At 38.2% G+C, this 18,540-nt stretch overlaps 1 protein-coding gene across 1 annotated transcript; it reads left to right on the top strand.

Moving 5' to 3' along the window:
* Positions 1-988: 988 nt before the first annotated feature.
* On the top strand, positions 989-14,239 carry ZNF831 (zinc finger protein 831). Its single transcript, XM_068416429.1, has 6 exons — positions 989-1,035; positions 4,252-8,503; positions 9,368-9,501; positions 11,131-11,294; positions 11,978-12,129; positions 13,385-14,239. The coding sequence occupies exons 2-6, from the start codon at positions 4,256-4,258 to the stop codon at positions 14,237-14,239; spliced, it is 5,553 nt and encodes a 1,850-aa protein (XP_068272530.1). The 5' UTR covers positions 989-1,035; positions 4,252-4,255.
* Positions 14,240-18,540: the final 4,301 nt, after the last annotated feature.

Raw genomic sequence — 18,540 nt, 5'->3', positions numbered from 1 at the left:
CTACCATCTGAATTACTAAAAGAAAGAGCTTCCACTGAAGTGGATCTCAGACAATCACAACATTAACAGTTTCACCACTATCCAACTCACAAGATACAGGCTGCAGCTATCGGAACTGGCAGATGCTCATTGCAGTAAGTTATAACCAGATTCAAAGCTACGTCTTCCAAAATACAGTGTTCCTAAGGAATTTTTACAGGCCAGATATACTGATTTTGTTACATTATAGGGAACGCATATTCCAGTTTGGGATTTCCTTAGTCTAACAGCAGTGGAGGAAGTAGCCGTTCCAGGCCAGATTTTAAGCAGGTGTTTGCATAAAGAACAGCTGTCCCCTAACAGGACACCTGTTTTATCAACCCACAAACGAAATCTAAACTCTTAAAATGATCTTTTCACTTCTCTCGACTGTCCCCTATCCTGTTTTCCCTACAGCTTTTCACAAATTTTAGGGAGGTTTGTTGAGCGTGACCTAAACGCTTTTAACATTCTTGAAGTACTTTCCCTCCTGGTTGCTGCTTTCTACCCTACCGCAGGGCACCGTTAGAAGCAGCTGGTGGATAATACCCACACTAGAGGAGTTTAGCATTTCACAGGTAGCAAGTGTCTTCATCATTCTTTTCTTTCCAACACATTTTAAGAGAGATCTTTACTATAAAGTGATAAACAAATTACCTTTAGGGGTATAAAGAAAAAAATTCTGCCATTGTGTCAGTGTATTTCACTGAATGATACAACTGAATGCAGTGTACAAAATGCCTACATTTTGAAGAGAGCTGATTCTGTTTATAGGTTCCCACATGAATAATGAGAAAGGATACAAAGAGACTGACATGCTACTTCATTTTCTTCTGTTTCACCTCTTCCTGTTTTCTGAAGGTTGTTACTGTGACACCGATGTAAAAAAAAAAAAAAAGAAAAAACCAACTTCCTACTTCTAATCTGTTTCAAGTCTTTGTCCTCGTTTCTTTCTGCTTGCATCAAGTATTGACAGAAATGAGACTTCTTTTGCTGAAATGCCTGGCTCAATAAAAGGTACGTAAGCTAAAATTATTTACAGACTAAAGAGGATTTCACTTCTGTATGCTCTCTGGTATTATATTTAAGGTAGGGATCACCAAAAGCTTTTAAAAAAGGCAAAGACTTCTAGTACAATATAGTATATTACGTATGTTCAGAAGGTTGAAAAGCTGCTTCTCTGTGGTTACAAAAATAAACTAACTCTATCATGTCTACAGATTATATCTGTAGACCAGCAGACTGCATCTGCTTAAAGACTATGATCCTCCTCTCAATGGTGTGTCAAAAATTATATGTAAGTTCAGGAAATAAGCAGTTACATGTTTATTTAATTATTTTAATAATAATGATGGGCAGTTGACAGTGCATTTACATGTGTCACGCAGAGGACAAAAATTTTTTGGTTGTATAATCCAAGATTATTATAACAAGGAAATTTTATAAAATATACTTGGAATTAAGGAAAAAATTATATAGAAAAGAGGAACACATTGGATTTAAAATGAGGTTTTTTATACAACCCCCCTTATTAAAATACTTTATACTTATATACAGAATAAGACAGTTTCTGCTACGGTGATTTGTTGTCTGAAACTACTCCACTTTTTTACTTTTCAGTGTTCCACACACCTACCTATGGTGTGTACCTGAAGGTATAATTCAAACTGGGAACAACATGATTATATTTAAATGGAGTTTTATTGACCAGTTTTGATAGCTTAAGAAAACTAATTTAGAAAATTTTGGACAGGCCAAATCCTGCTTTTAGTTTTGTTTATTGGAAATTTTTCCTTATCTAATTAGGATCAAGTTTTTATAGTAGTAGTTCGATGCTACAAGTTACAAATTGAGCTCAGAACATCAGGTAGATGCTCAGTAACAGAGCCTGGGGGATAATCAACACAGGAAGTTTTTCTACTTTAGGCAAGGACTACCCAGAATTAGCCTTGGAGTAGAATTAGTTTGAGATAAGCTATTTTTGTCAATGTACAAAGAAATATAGTGGCTTTTTTTGTATATAAATGACAGACATGAAAAGTATGATCGTATTCGCCACAGTAGAATACCAGCCACAGACGTTTCACTTAGGAGGAAAGTACCTTTTGTTTGCTGTGCAAAGCAGCAAACTGCCACAGCTGGTAGAAATGTATTATTAAGCTCTTAAAGTAATGAGATTGTGTACCACCATTCAGTTTAATTGTTTAGCATTAGTTAAAACTTTCCTTTAAATTTTCTGTAATCACTTAGATATTTTCTTTGTAGAATATTACAGAGCACTGAAATGACTCCCAGAATTACACTGTATTTTGGGACCCAGAAACGCAACAGAATAAGCAAAATTACACAGAATCTGGTACTTTGGAATCACAGGATTCATAGGAAAAACATCTGCCCACCGCAAGTCACAGAATCAACCAGGTTGGAAGAGACCTCAGGGATCATCGAGTCCAACCATTGCCCTGACACCACCCTGTCGACTAGACCACGGCACTAAGTGCCATGTCCAGTCTTTTCAGAAAGGGTTATTAGGCATTGGAATGGGCTGCCCAGGGAGGTGGTGGAGTCACCATCTCTGGATGTGTTTAAGAAAAGAAATTCTTCCTAATGTCCAACCTGAGCCTAACTTACAGGCTGGCCTTGAAGGGCCCATCAACTATGCATGTGCATGAAGATATCCAAAGGGAGAACATAGTTTGTGACACTGGAGCAGGGTTCTCGGGGTGGAGATGTGAATTCTGCATTTCCACACTTCTCTCCAGGGGAAGGTGGGGACCGTAGATACTCTGACTTGTTTCATCTGATCTGGTACTTGTGAGATGTTCTAGCTACGTGGTATTCAGACTGCACTTTTTTTCTGAGTCTGGTCTCTGCAGCATACTTTTTTCCCCTCAACTTTTCCTTATTTTCACGTCTTTGGAAAAACTACTGTATGGTTATTTTATGAGTACCAGTGGCTCATATCTTATCACCTGCTGCTGTTTTTATTGTATGTTGTGTTTAAATCGCTATAAATAAAGGTGACTGTATAGCTTAAGAACCATCTTAAATGGACTTGAAATGTCTATAACCTCACTTTGCAAATTAGAGAAATCCACTTTTATCCCGTAGTGTTAACCACACTGCAGAATATGTGTAATGACTTAATTCCTTTAACAAGCCATATTCTTTTAACATTCCTTTATCAATACAGTCAATACCTGTATTATAAAACCACTTAAGTGATTGTTCCATGTAGAAATCTCTGAAGTGGACAAGAAAAGTCCATGCTTGATAACTGAGTTTGATTTATGAAATTAATGAGAAAGGAGAAAAGGCAAAATCTAACACGTTGCTGTGCACAGATCAGTTCATTTTACAAGTTGTTCTCTGTGATTTTTATTACACTAAAATCTTTGGGTGAAGACAGAGTCCCATCAGGCGCTGATACCTCTCCCATAAGTGGTCTAACCCTGAGCCCACTGCAGCTGGTAGCAGGTTTCTCAGTTACTTCAGTGGCTCATCAGCTGTTTTGTTGATGGATGAAATGCACGCAGAGAAGCCAATAGCCTTGCTCGTGACCAGGAGTAAAGTCAGAGCACACACCCCAGGGACTGCAGTGCTGTTTTTTCCTCCACTTTTCCTATTCTTGCAACAAGCAAGCAGATCAGAGAGAAACTGGAAGCAGCTTTGGCTGTGAAACATAAGTTGCCAGCCAGCAACAGAACTTCCAGAAGTGGTGCAGAGCGAGGAGCGCAGAGTAATAGGTACAGGGTTCTTGGTATATTAGTTTTCTGTTGCTCACGGAGATAAGTATTTACAGTTGCATTGTGAGCTACACACAGGGATGAAATAATCAGTGGGATTAAAGGCAACATCCTAATATGCAAAACCTTTTCCTTTGCAGAAGACTGATAACCCAGAGGGTTGCTTTATCTTTCAGTTTCAGTGGCGCATACATTTAATATGAAAACTGCCTGAATTCCTAGGCTATTTATTAAGATGCTAATTACATTTATTACTGAGCACATGAATCATTGACCTTAACCTGTTCCCTTTGATCATTAATAGAAAGTTATTTTCCTGTTTCTTCATGCGACTGAGACACTATGAAGTAATTATTGTCTGTATAATGCCTGTATATAAGATTTGTGATATCCTTAATTGCTAATTTTCCCAGTCCAGCAGTTGAAAGTGTTTATTTTATTTTGCTGTCTGAAGATTCCTACTTGTTTTGTTTCCCCTCCCTTACAGACACATGAGCATATGGCAGATAACCTTTGAAATGGAAGCACAGAAGCAGCCTGGTTTTACAGGTGCACTAGCAGATCGACCAGTTCCAACCTCTTCTCTTCAGCCTGCACAGGGTTCTTCAGATCTCAGCCAGGGCAGTGTGATTCCTCGACAGCAACAAGCCCTGTCTCAGCCTGTGTATCTAAAAGCCCTTACCATACCTCTGTATCAGCCTGTCCAGGCAGGATGCTTTCAGCCAAACAGGCAGTTAGTGACTGGCAGGAGCTGTGTAAATCTAGACAGCAGTAACATACCTCTAATCCTGAATCCCCTTGTTCCTTCAGAAGGCACAGACCAGCCTCAGTCAGTTTTTCAGAAACAACTTGGGCAGACTCTAACATTGAACATAGTGAGCACTTTACCAGTTTTATCATCACCAAATTCTTGTGGAAATGCATCTATTGGAAGCCCAGGAAAATCAAAAAAAGCTGGGAAATATATCTGCAAGCACTGTGGACGAGATTGTTTGAAACCAAGTGTCCTTGAGAAACATATTCGCTCTCACACAGGAGAGAGGCCCTTTCCATGCACTACTTGTGGTATTGCATTTAAAACACAAAGCAATTTGTACAAACACAGAAGAACTCAAACACATGTCAACAACACCAGACTGCCCTCAGACTCTGACAGCAGTGGCATATTGGAGCAAAATGAGAAATCAACAGAGAGCATCCCCTCACATCAAGGCAGCAAGCTACTTAGTAGCACCTGTGAAGACAAGGGGACGCAGATGAAACAAATGATTTCAGAGACCAGTGCTGTAACAGACACTAAGAAACTTCTTAATGACCTGTCACTGCCAGCAACGAGCAAGTCATCATTTGCTTCAGAAAATCAAGAAACAATGGATCAGTCCTTTAGTTCAAAGGCTAATCAGGGGGTTCCTGAAAGAGAATCTCAAAGTTTATCATCTCCAGGAGCTTTGCCAAATGGTCAGTGCCAGAGAAAGAAGATACAGGAGCAAAGAACTCCAACTGCCAGTAAGCATATTCAGTTGCAAAGGCAGCAAGCAACCTCTTCGGAAAAACAATGGGATTACAAGCCATTTGACTGCAAGCTAAAGAAGTGTGAGAGCACTGACTCAGGGTATCTGTCACGCTCTGATAGCACAGAACAACAGATGGCATCATCCAGCCCATTGCATAGCCTCTATGAACACAGCACAGAACTGGAAAACGAAACCGCCTTCAGCAGCTTAAGGTGTACCTCCGGAAGCAGTGCAAAGCTAGATGCAGCTGAGAAAGCTACAGCCTTGATACTAGAGAAAAAGAGGCTGGAAGAACACATTTCAAAACTTATTTCTCATAACAAAAGTGTGGTGGATGATACCCAGTTAGACAACGTTAGGCCCAGAAAAACTGTCCTTTCTAAACAGGGCAGCATTGATCTGCCAATGCCTTATACATACAAAGACTCTTTCCATTTTGACATCAGAACTGGTGATGTAAATAGGAAAAAGAATCTTTCCCTTTGTCCAGCAAAATCTACCCTTGCACCCCTAGAAAAATGCAAGCCAATGTTTTTTCATTCAGTTCCCACCCAGTTCTCCACAGTGACAGATACTGTGCCTGTTACACGAAGCAACTCGTTGCCGTTTGTGGAGGGCACAAGAACGGTGCATGACAAAGCAGGCTGCTCAAAACCACTTTCTCTTACTAAGCAGTCTGTAAATACAGGCCCTGCTAGTTTGCTGCCTAGCAACAATCTTGCTGCAAATTCAGTGGATTTTCCTAATAGCCATCCCCGAGCTCTAGTCAGACAAACAGCGGTGGATGATTTGCCACTAAGTAATGTGGTTGATCATCCTCCTCTGTCAGAGGAGTTGCAAGTGAGTAAAAAGCTTGGGGCTGGACAAGTAATCAGTGCTAAAAATAAGAAACACAATCAAAGGAAGTTAAAGATGTTCTCTCAAGAAAAATGGCAAATGTATGGAGATGAAACATTTAAGAAAATCTACCAAAAAATGAAAACCAGTCAAAATGCCAAGAAAGTTAAACAAAGGGGGAATAAGATTACAGATATTACAAGCTTCACTCCTGATTCAAAGGAATCAGTCAGCAGTACTGAAATTACTGAGGAAAGAGATGGCAGGAGCTCTGTAACTGACAGTCTTTCTTCCCTTGTGACAATAGATTTAAACACTGGTAAGTTAGAAACCTGTACTAATGGTAATCATATTCTACAGAATGTGTCCTCCGAGGAAGCTGCAGACAGTGTAACCTACGTAATGGAGACATCACATTCAGTAAACGCTGGTGCACGTACTGTAATGAGCAAAACTTCCCAAGACCTCAGTGCCAGTGACACAGATAAATACACAGGTGGCAACAGCACATTACCAGCTCCAACCACTTGTGAGCTCAGGCTTCAAAATACTCCGTGTCAGCTGAATACTAACAGAAGGAATGATGACTGCTTGCCAGTACAGAGTAGCAAATGGGAAAAACCAAGCCCTGGGAAAGAATCCAGTACATTTGAATCAGATTGTAAAAGCAGTTCAAGCACTGATGAAAACCATAGCAGGAACAAGGAAACTGGCCAGCATGCCCTGACGCCCCCATGGGTCCATTGCAACAACAACAGAGAAGCTGCAGGGAAATCCCAGAATTTACCATCAGAAAGAAAAAAGCTGAAATTTGAAGTGGAGAAGACACAACACATTATTTCAAAGTCCTGCCCTAGTCCTAGCAGTGAAAACAATGCAGGAAATGAAGCAGAGCGAGTCTATTGCACTAGCACTCAGTGTCTTTCCACAGCACCAGGGAAATTCTCCAGTAAAGCAGAGGAGCAAAATTCAAGTACAGGTACTGAGAACATGGAGTATATGAAAAAAATCAAACTCCCCACAAAAGCGCTTCATTATAGTGATGTTAACCTTCTTTCACATTCAGCAGGTATCTCAAAAGCTTCATTTGTGGGATTTTTAGGGCCTGAATTAAGGGGAAGTGATTGCAATTCTTTTGCCTTGCACAATGCAACAGATAAAGATGTCAAAACATGTCTTGTGAAAACAGGAGGAAAGGTACCACTTGTCAATGACACGTCTTCTAAAATTCATCGTCCGGAATCTGGTCATTTAACTCCCGTCCCACAACAAAATGCCTTTTCTCCAAAATACATCCTTAAATTGCCACAAGACAAGAGAGCCTCAGATTTGTCGCTTTTGCTTAGAACAGAACAGAAGATTACACCTTGCACATCTGTGACAGACACCTTAACCAACCCTCCCTGCTCTTCCAACAGCGGATCACTCAGTTCCCATTCTAATGATCTGGTTTGGTCCCCTTTAAAACTTGCAGTGAGACAAAAGGCCAGCAAAGGAGAGCTACGATGGAATGTACATGCAAACTGGAAAACCCCAGTATTTTGTTCTCCAGTCAATTCAGAAACAGCAAATATCTTAACCACAGCAGATAACACCTTTTATAACCAAAACTTCAGGCAGCAGGATATTATACGAGATGCTTGCAAAAACAAACAGAACAAAAATAAATTAAATTATCAAAGGCAAACAGAAGAGAACTGGGTGAGCATAACTACTTCCTCTACACAGACCCCAAAGAAGAAAATATGCTTTACTTCTATGTACACAAGTGGTTTTTTTGTATCAGCTGACATCAAAGAAGAGAGGAAGGTTTTACATCATCTTTGCTCAGGAAGTGACTCTTTGATAATGACGTCAGCTTCTAGCAAGGGCGCAGAGCCAGCAATCACGGGATGGGGCAGAGGTGGCAGTCCTTGCGTTCTTAAGGACATTTCACCAACACTGCAGGATACGCAGCATTCTCAGAGCTCAACAGACAGCCCCACTTATTTTTGCCATTCTTTTGGCACTTTTTATTGCCACACTCTCACCACTCACTGTAAAGAATTCCCAGCGCTACCCCACAATAATCTGACTTGCTACTCTGGAAGTTTAACAGTGCCAAGCACAAAGAGCACCTTCCCATCACTAAATGCTGAACCTCGATTAACCTGGTGTTGTTTAACAAGAAGCCTTCCTCTGCCTGCAGAGCAGAAGGGGAATGCAGACTCTGCTTATTCCTCCATGCACACCTGTGACAAGGAATCTAGCAATGAATGCACACTGTCAAAATATGATATTTCTATTCTCAAAATGAAAAATATTAGCAAGACTGTGGCATATGGCTTAACAAACAGCAGTTTAAAAACATTGGTGTCATCCTTCTCTAAAGGACAACAGATGCAGGAGGTAATACTGATAATCCTATTTTCTTTCTCAAGAGGGTGTAATTGACTGAACACCCCTCACTCTTATTAGAAAAATAAAAGAATTATCTAAAGTATATTTATGGACATTTACAGGTATTTGTCAATACAGAATTTACAATTTACGTTTCTATAAGATAAGTTACATATTCATTTGATGCATGAAAAATACATACTTTTGTGTGAATATTTAAATTTGTTTCACTTGGGAATTTCAGTAGGAATGCTGTCTAGTGAGGAGTGTATTTCTATTTCTTGATTTTTCCCCTTATATTTTATATTCTTCTGTAACAGCATATGTATTTCATTGTTTTAATTTTAAATGAATATTTGCATTAGAGCAGGACTTAAGTAGACCATTAATGTCAAGACTTTATTATACTTGGAGATACTTGGAGTCAAAGACAGACTGTGTACTACATCTCTCATCATTTAGATATACTGAAATGTCAACAAAACCAAATTGCATTTATACCCCATAAAGCGTTTAAGGCTTGAAAGCTTTTCTTTCTTAGGTAAATGAACATAGACTAGTCTATCTGTACAGATCCTAGAACAGCTCTGTAAGACTAAGCTTATTTTTTATACAGGAAGAAGAATATGAAAGAACATACACATACGAGAGAAGATCCACAAAAGCAGTGAGTTGTTCTAATTTTATTCTATAAAAGTAGCTGGACAAAGTGATTAGAAAAAACTAACACACAAATTCTAGGAAAAATTCAGAGTTGTGCTATATAACTACTATGCTATCCAGTGCTATTTAAAAGAGCATAGATTCCCAGTCTCTCAGTTAATGTAATTCACAATTTTTATGTACTTAATTTTTTTCCAATATTCTCAACAGTTAAGCTCAGCAGCTCCTGGTGGTGCTTTCAAAAATATCTCAGAGCAAAAGAAGAAAACAGTAGTTTGCAAAAAGGAAAAACTCTCAACAAAGGGGAGCCACAAACAGAAAAAGATTAAAGTCACCCCAAAATGGTAAGGAATATGGTTTTCAGCTTCACTGGATACAGACATAATTTTGCTAAAATGAGTGTAAAAAGTCCACAGAAAATAAAAAGTCATCCCCAAGATTCAACCTTGTCAAAACTGGGGGAAAAAATAAATCTCTCTGAGCAATTCCCACATTGCAGCAGTTCCACAAAGGTAAACTATAAAAAATATCAATATGTTGTTTACTATCAGGAACAGACTTTTCTAAGCAAAACAGACATATACCAAAGAAAGATGATGACTGGTCAGTTGACTCTCACTATGCTTTAGAAATTATTCTTATCTCTCAAAATTGTCAAAATTGTTTGAAGGGAACCAAATTACTTCAGTTTTTAATCCTTTTGTCCTCAGAAGATCTATATCCTGAACTTGTATTGAGAATGCAGAACAAGAAATATCAAGTTCTAACACAAACTAACAAAACCATCTGTAGGTTAAAGGATCATTCGGTTTAAATAAAAAGCAGGAAGAATTTGAGTATAAAACTATCAAAGGCACATTGTATCAATCAGCACAGTTTCTCCGTATTTAATGGGAGTTCATATCAGTGGAAGATTTAGCCTCTAATCTTTCAAGAGTGGGGGGCAGCAGAATGTCTGATGAATTGCTTCAATAAGAAACACATATTGCGTACGTACATCCCTCTTATTTCATGACCAAAATCAGACAGAGTGACTCCCTTGTGGACAGATCAATGTCAGTAACTTAATCACCGTGTCCAGTTTGGCAAACAGCGCTGCAATTTTGAAGGATCATAAGACCAAAAATAGAAGACTCAGGTCTATGTTGTCCAGTCGAGTGACATCCTTCTAGGGCTTTTTTCTGGTTTGGTTTTTGTGTGGTTTTCTGTGTTGTTTTTCCTGCTGGTCTCAGAATTTATTTATTTGCCTATATCAAATAAGTACAGGGACTCAATTAAGTACAGGGTCCTCAAAGCTCAGGTCATACATATTAGTAGCTAACTGGCCACTATTAATCATTAAATGTAATATATTTTTCTAATACAGCAAACACCTGAACAAGCACTTCCTTTTAGATTTACTTATTACTCTGTGTATAGTGACTGATTCTATTGATGCAGGAATGGGACCTTCCAATGTACTTTAGTCTCAATCATTAAGAGTTACTGAAAGATCTGGCTAGCACAGAAAACAAAGCAGAGTTGGATTATTCAGCATGAGTTTTCCAGATAACTGAAATACTTCTGCTGTTTGTTAGTGATGATGAATAGGTAGCACATAAGAAGTGAAATAAAAAGTAAAAAAGCCAACAACTATGCAGTCTCAGGTGGTTCCTGTGCAATTCAAGTCTTTATGAAGTATGTTGTTTTAAAATTCCAGATATAGATAAAAGGATCTGTTATTCCTGAATCCTTTTCTCTTAGCAAACCAAGGATTTACTGAATCCTACTGAGGAAAAAATTAATAAAATAATTGTGGGTCTCTTGCCTAAAGTCCTGATTTTTTTTTTTTTGAGTCAACATAAACGAACAGCTCCTTCACAGTAGTAAATTGCTGTTAGACTTAAATTTACCAATGATGTGGTATTATTCTACTCTGGCTGCTTTTAAATAGCACATATTTTTTTACCCTTTCAACGCCATCGGCAATGCAGGTACCGAGGGAGGCACATACAGGGATATGCTCAGTTTAACCGACTAAGCAAGCGGCACTGTTTTCCAAATAGGACACTGGATGCTTTGAAAAAGGGCTATTCATCACAACCCTGTAAATTTAATAAGCATAAGAAGTGCCATTCTCCTCAGTCAAAGCTACAAGGTAAGTAATTTGAATATTTTTTTAATGTATTGAATGTTTATTTTTTAAGAGAATGAATGTTAGCAGTATCCCTGATATGCACCTGTTCCACATGGAACTGCAAAACGACTTTTGTCCTTCAGTATGTTCTGCAAGTAAAAAACCAAACTTGTCACACATTTTCAGAACTGAACACACCATGATTTTCATACACGTACTTACATATGTGAATTTGGCAATTAGGAGGGTATTTTAAAAAGAAATAGCTCAAAATAACCTTCCACTAGAAGCCTAAACAGTTTTAAGATGGATCTTTTTCAGTTTCTGAAACAAGCTTGTATGTTTGCAGCGTGAAATGAGTTTGGTGAGTTGTTTTCTATGTTTCAATGACCAACCCCCTCATTTAATTAGCGGTATTAATGCAAATGATATTTATGCCACAACCATCCTGGAAGCAGAGACTATACCTTGTGTTCGTTCATAGCAGGTATGAATAGCTATTACTTTGCAGGACAGTAATGGCCAATAAAAGAAACCCCAAACCCAAACGCACATACAGTAAATATATCAGGCTTAGAGTAAAAATTTACAGAAAACAGTAAAAACATAGAAGTTAGTTCAGTGATATGATAAGAAATTGCGTAAGTTCTAGCATGTGGGGCAATAAAAATCAAAGTAAAAGTTTCTTCAACCTCTTTTCCAAGAAAATTACCTACACCAGCAGAAGGACACATCTTGTTCCACCACAGACAAGCCACTTTGCAGAAGGAAAAAAGAAGGAAAGAAGAACTCAGGAATATTTTCCCATACTGAAAATCTAAACCATGTTAAACAAAAAGACAAAATGGATAAAAAAGTAGGTATTGTACCTTAATTCATTTATTACTTCTTATTAAAAGAAAAAAGATACTGGTAATTAAAACTTGAATTATATTCAGCTGTTTTAAAGTTCAAGTCGAGACTACTTTGTATTACAGATTTTGTTTAAAAATATGTTAAAAGTATTTTGGGAGTTAAAATGTAATGAAAATTTACTAATGTTAGAATTAGCTTTTTTAAAAGAACAATTAAACTTGCATCAATTGAAAAGGATGTTTCTTGTGCTTGCTGTCAGAGGATCGATTAGCACTGATGTCAGAGGTGCCAGTGGATGTAGCACAGAGTATCTGAGAGAGAGTAAGCTTGAAACGAGGGAAGTGAGGAGGGTAGTAACGGCCATGTGGCGGTGGGAAGAATGTGCATCCAGCTTCGCAACTGAATGTAGCCCTTGTGGAAGCCAGTGCTGCTGTGGTTTCAATGCTACCGACAGCTGCGTTAGCTAGAAGGGGCCTTAGACATATCTGCACGTGCGGCAAATGATGCTGTTGTGTGCGGTGTCAGCACAGCTGCTGGGAGATTTCTGTGCTTGTCCTCATTCTTATACTTTTCCCTAGACTTCTGCTGGCCACACTTGAAGACAAAAGCCACTGAGCCAGACTGCTGTTATGTAGCACGAGCACTGGTTCTTCCTGTAGCATAAGCAGTGTCATATTTAGGAACCTAATCCTTAAGATGTTTTTTACTACGTAACTTTGTTTCCTACACATATCTCACCACCTTGGACATTGAATATGTCTTACAGACTCATCACAAACCTTTCCCCTACATTGCACAAACATTGTTGCAATATGTATATTAAAATACCTTAATGAAAATAATGTCATCCTAGACAGTACATAAGAATGCACCTTGAACCGCCTAACCCCTATCATCCATAAATTATTTGCATGATCTGTCACCTAACCAAGAAAAAAAAACCCACCTGAGGAAAAAATACATCCTTTACTACACCTCCCACACACTGGGAGAAAATAAAAAGTTTTCTCATCAAAAGAGGGATGAGTAACTTGGTCTGCAGTAATGAAAAAAAAGAATAGTGCAAATATAATCACAGTTGTATAAATAAAGGCTGAGATTATGCTTAATTTCTCAGTTGATATGAATTATAGCAGAGGTAAATGTTTTCTGCTGGTATAGTCAACGTAGTTACCATTGCACTTTTATAAAGGATGGAATTGCTCTGGATTGAAAATTTTAAACGTAAATTTCTTTTTTTGCCCTAATTTCTACAGGACGTTTCTGGGCAAATCAGGGAACACACAAGAACAAACTTCTCTTTTCAGAACATTGCAGCTCCTCTGGAAATATCTGTGACAGCTCATTCCTTTTCATCCACAGTTAATACAGCCATGCAGCAAGTCAGCAGTGATGTGGAGATCTGCTGTTTAGTGACGCAGCCACTTGTGCTTCAGCGATCAGTCCCAGGGGAGTCACAGCCAAACGTTCCGAGTGACTCAATGGCATCTTCTTTTTGGTCTTGCCCTTCTGATTTTACAAATACAGGCACAGGTGACCAACTTGACAGCACAAAATCAGAGGCTACTGGTCCTCTTTCCTCACACCTGGAAGCAAGCCACGAAAACATACTAAATGTAGAGTCTGAGAGTCAAAGATTTGGTACATTAGACCCGGTGATCCTGGCCTCAGGAAGGGAGAAACCTCCGACTGAAGAAAACACATCTTCATCTCCAAAAGAAAACTCAGCTCCCAGTTCCCAGCCTGGACGTTCATGTTTATTCGGATCAAAAGCAGAGTCTCTTCCTGAGTCAGTCACAAGGGCTAAATTACCCAGTACAGAATACCCAGAGCGGGCAAACTTTTCTCAAAAACTCCTTGAGCTTCACGAAAGTACAGACAAGGATGGAACCCACCTGCAGTCAAACAGCTATGGAAGGCCACATGAAACAGCTACTACTGCCTTTAGAAAGCCCCCAGTAACTCTCAGGTCCCCCGAGTTCAAGACTTACTCTGCAACACCTTCCAAGACATACAAAAAGAGGGGTTTAGAGATGATGAGGAAGCAAACCAGAGTTGAGTATGATGACACTAGCAGCGATGATGAAGATAGGCTTGTTATAGAAATATAGCAAATAGGCTGCTGACAAGATGCTTGTCTGATGGCCCGTTAGAGAAGGAAATACCACAGATGTTTGATCTGTATTTCTGAAGCACCTTAAAATCACAAAAGCCATTCCTCTGTGCAATAGGCAGCATTCTCTTCTGAAGAGTCCTTTCTTTCAAGGACTCAAACTTTTTAAAAATAGCTTATTTGAAGCAAAGAGGGAGCTGGCATCACACATTTAAATACAAGTGGTAAACCTGTGTTTATGAGGGGTTTCCAGCATTGTTAACATTCTTACCAGTCTTACATAACTCCCACAAGTGCTAGCTGCCAGTGGTTGTAGTATTAAAAGGCTGCAGTGTATTTATTTACTACTAACAATACTATAGCAGCAGCTTCCTCAATATATGAGCTAAGATCTCCTGGAAGGGTATGGATGTATTCTCTTCTATATACTCCTCTCTTCTTATAGTCACTGCCATCGGTACTGGGACTGATACACCGGCATTAAGGGGAAGATCTGTTCCCAAAATATCTGTGATATTGGAAGAGTCTGGAAAAACGCTGATCTTTTTCCATGTTGCACAAATGCCAATGCTTCTTTGTGACAAATGACACAAGCATGCTTTGCTTTGTGTTTTGTGCCTTTTATGCCAAGATCTACTCAAATATTCTTGATTTCTAGTTGGAGAATATGGGTGTTAGCTATCGATATTTCCTTGTGCTAAAGTTTCTGACAAGGATTTTCTCATTATATTCATCACATTGTGCTCCAACCAATGTAATCTGGAATGTTTCCTTTTTATTGTAATCTTAAGTTTAACTGCAATGATGCTATTTTATTGAGAGTAAAGAAGCTATATGGCATAGCTTGTTTTCTTTTTTTAACAAAAAGTTTTGTGCTATGACCCCTAAAATTTACTGGTTTCTATGTGAATAAATAATTCGATATTTTAATTTCACCCAGTGTATTCACTTGCTTGATCAAACTGATAAACATTAATAACATTCCACTTCTACATTATAGTCAAATTTTATACTTAAACTTCTACTGTACTTATATTGTAAGTCATACATAGGGTTTTATGGATTAACATACATGGGATATTTGGAATTGCTTTTACTTCACATGCACAGGTAAGCTTATATAGGTCCTACTCACAAAGAAATCTACTATACCTACATGAGAAAAAGAAATGTATGTGTGCAAAAAGATGCCAAAACAGCTAACAGAGATAAAAGAAGTGCTAAGTCCCATGCAATTCCTGTGTTTTCAGATGTCTTACAAACATGACGAGACTTGAAATCGTCCATACAGAGCTTCACCTTTAGCCTCAAATTACGTTCATGAAGTTATTATTGGTAGAAAACAAAAATCATGATCAAAATATTACCCTAATTCCTAATTCTAATGTGTAAAAAAAAAAGGTAGGAAAAAAAAAATCTACTCTTTCAGAATAGAGGATGAACCATGAAAGATATTTTTCCCTTTCTAAAAATGTTACAATATTACACCAATTACACCAATAACTGGTGTCAAAACTGCAGGGAAAAAATCTAGGAATATTAATTTAAGGAATTATGCATTTTTATCTTCCTGCTTTACTTCTCATTTACCAAGTGCTGGGGTTTGATAACAATAGTATTTTTACTGATCTGTTGAGTTGTGATCAGAATTTGCAGCTCAGCTCAGACATACAGTGAACTGGTCTGTTCTTTTGCTACGCTTTATAACAGACTTCTGTAAACCTCGGCTGTATCTCCACATCGCAGACACTGTGAGGATAAGGGGAAGTGACAGCCTCCCGAACCTGGGAAGCTCGGTGTTTAGAGCTCAGCAAGCACAGACATAGAGTTGAAGAATGAATGGCACCAACAATGGTGGATCGCAAGGCACTGCAAATTGTATATTTTGTTGACTGAGACACAGTACAAAAAAGACCATTTTGTTTAGAATGATACAGCTGAAAAAAATTATATAGCTGTAGATTGTTTTTATATTAGATTTTTCTCTTTATACTGTTAAATTATTTTATCTTAATAAAAATGAAACATGAAGATCTTAGTACATGCACTAGTATCATAGTTCAAGCATATCAGCATTTAATGATTTTTAGTAGCAATTATGCTAAATTTCTTAGTCTACCTCAAACCTTAGCAGAAGAAGTAACATGTTAGGAAATTTCTGAGTGAGATTATTAGCAAGAAAAATGTTGATAACATCACTAATATGACCAGTTTCGCTAGGTTTGGTATTACAAGGTCAAGAAAGATCAAAGAAAAAACTGTCTTGAAATCTTTCTTGCTCTGTTCAGTATTTGTGCTCCAAGAGAAACTGAGAGGTATTTGTGTGAATCCCAGGTGCCAATAATTTAAACGGTGTGAATTCAAAGTACACTAATATAACTCCAATTTGGGAGAAAAAGAGGAAGAGGGAAGAGGGAGGCAGAGGAGATGCCATCAATATTGCCACAATATTGAACCGTTCAAGGATTTGGAACTTTTTTCTGATGGAATCACTCAAAGTTACAGCTGGATTCTGAATCTGTAGAAAAAGCAGTAGAAAAAGAAAGGCAATGCTTACAGAGATACACAAGTCAGCGTTCCCAGCAACACCACTGGCCAAGCTTTATTAAAGGCTGTATGAGTGCTGTCACGCAGGTACTTGCATGAATACACTCATTAGATAATCATGCTAACAAAAAAGCATATGCCTGGTTTCAGCTGCTTTAGCTTCAGATCTTTTTCCATCTTCATTTTCAAACTCCCTATATATCTTTGTTAATAGTAGTATGGATGACAAGGAAGTGGGGTTTTTTTTCAATTTTTAATCAGAAGTTTCAATTCTGTACCATTCCATCCAAAAATTTGACAAAGTAAAATTTCAAATGTTTCAAAGTTCTGCAAAGTCTCTTGAAAACGTATAGTCTCTTAGAGGTAATGGAAAATTTCCATACCTACGAAATCTGTCTGATCCAGCTGTAAAGACAAGCTTTGACAACCACCTTTAGAAAGCCCAGTACAGGAAAGCCATTGCCTCAAACCACACCAGCAGCCTCCACAGCAACTATATGCACCTCTTGCTTGTGCAAGAGTTTTATTATTATAATTTATGGACCTGTAATGAACATGCTATATAAAGTTTTTTGTTTGTGGCTAAATGATGTGTTTTAAAGTGGAATTTCTAGATCAGTAATTTAGAAATATTCTAATGACAGACTCAGAAGTGCTGTGCAAAGAAACATTTATCCTGTGTATATTTGACAGCATTCAATATTGAAATATCTTTGTCAGACCGCAGCTGTAGCTGGAAGAAAAATGGGACAATTTTCAGTTAGCTGACAAAGTACTTTTTAAACTCTATTTCCTGACAGAAGTAATCCTTGATATTTTAGCTCAGTATACAGTATAAAAATTTGACCTAACATTAGAGTTGAAAACCAAAAAATCGTAGTTCTTTAAAAGCACCAATAGATCTCTGGTGGCATTTTTAACAGTATCACTAAAGAAGGCAGTGACTCTAGCACAAAATCTTTTTAGCCACAACAACCCTTGAAGGGGTAAGGTCTGAATCATGTACATCAATGTGTGAAAACTGGGAGAAACGTTCTTGGGTTAGGTTAGGGAACTCAAGGAGTTTGCATATCCAAATCCAACTGGCCATATGGCAAACAGCGTATTTTGGCTTTCCAGAAGATGCTGTACTCACAGAAGAACATCCAAGGCTATACAGGCAAATTATTCTCTACGTTTTACACAGCAAAAGCGTCATCCATGCAGTGATGTATTTAATTAATTTGCAAGAAGCTGAACATCAAAGCCACATGAGGGCACCAGGCACAGCGAAAAATCTGTGTTTCTTTAGCCTTCAAAGTCAGCAGCAGTTCTGACGGATCATCACTTTGCTATAAGGAAATTTGAAATTTCTTTGCACGTGAATGCATCTCATCAACTTTTTCCTCCTTCTATTGAAGGAAGCAAATTAATAAGGAATGCTGATCACTGATAAGATCTATATTCAACACCTACACCTACTCAGACTGTAAATAAGTGGATGTTTCAGATTCTCCCTCTTTAGATGTGAACAAACTGTTTCTTACTCTTTCGAACTTTTATATTAGATCTTGTTAATTATTGATACTTCACTGATCTGCCTGGCAAACTCCAACTCATACACAACGGTGGACGAGAGGGGTGCAAACCAACCAGAGCAAGCCCAGGGGTCACCAACAAATATAAAGATATGCGTTGAATACATAATTTATGAGAAAAGATAACAAGAGCTGGCTAGCTATCAGAAGAGAAAATTGAGGGAATATGCACAAA

This window comes from Nyctibius grandis, chromosome 19 (assembly GCF_013368605.1).
Source record: "Nyctibius grandis isolate bNycGra1 chromosome 19, bNycGra1.pri, whole genome shotgun sequence".
Taxonomy (NCBI): Eukaryota; Metazoa; Chordata; class Aves; order Nyctibiiformes; family Nyctibiidae; genus Nyctibius; species Nyctibius grandis.
This window is presented reverse-complemented; position numbering and strand designations above follow the sequence as displayed.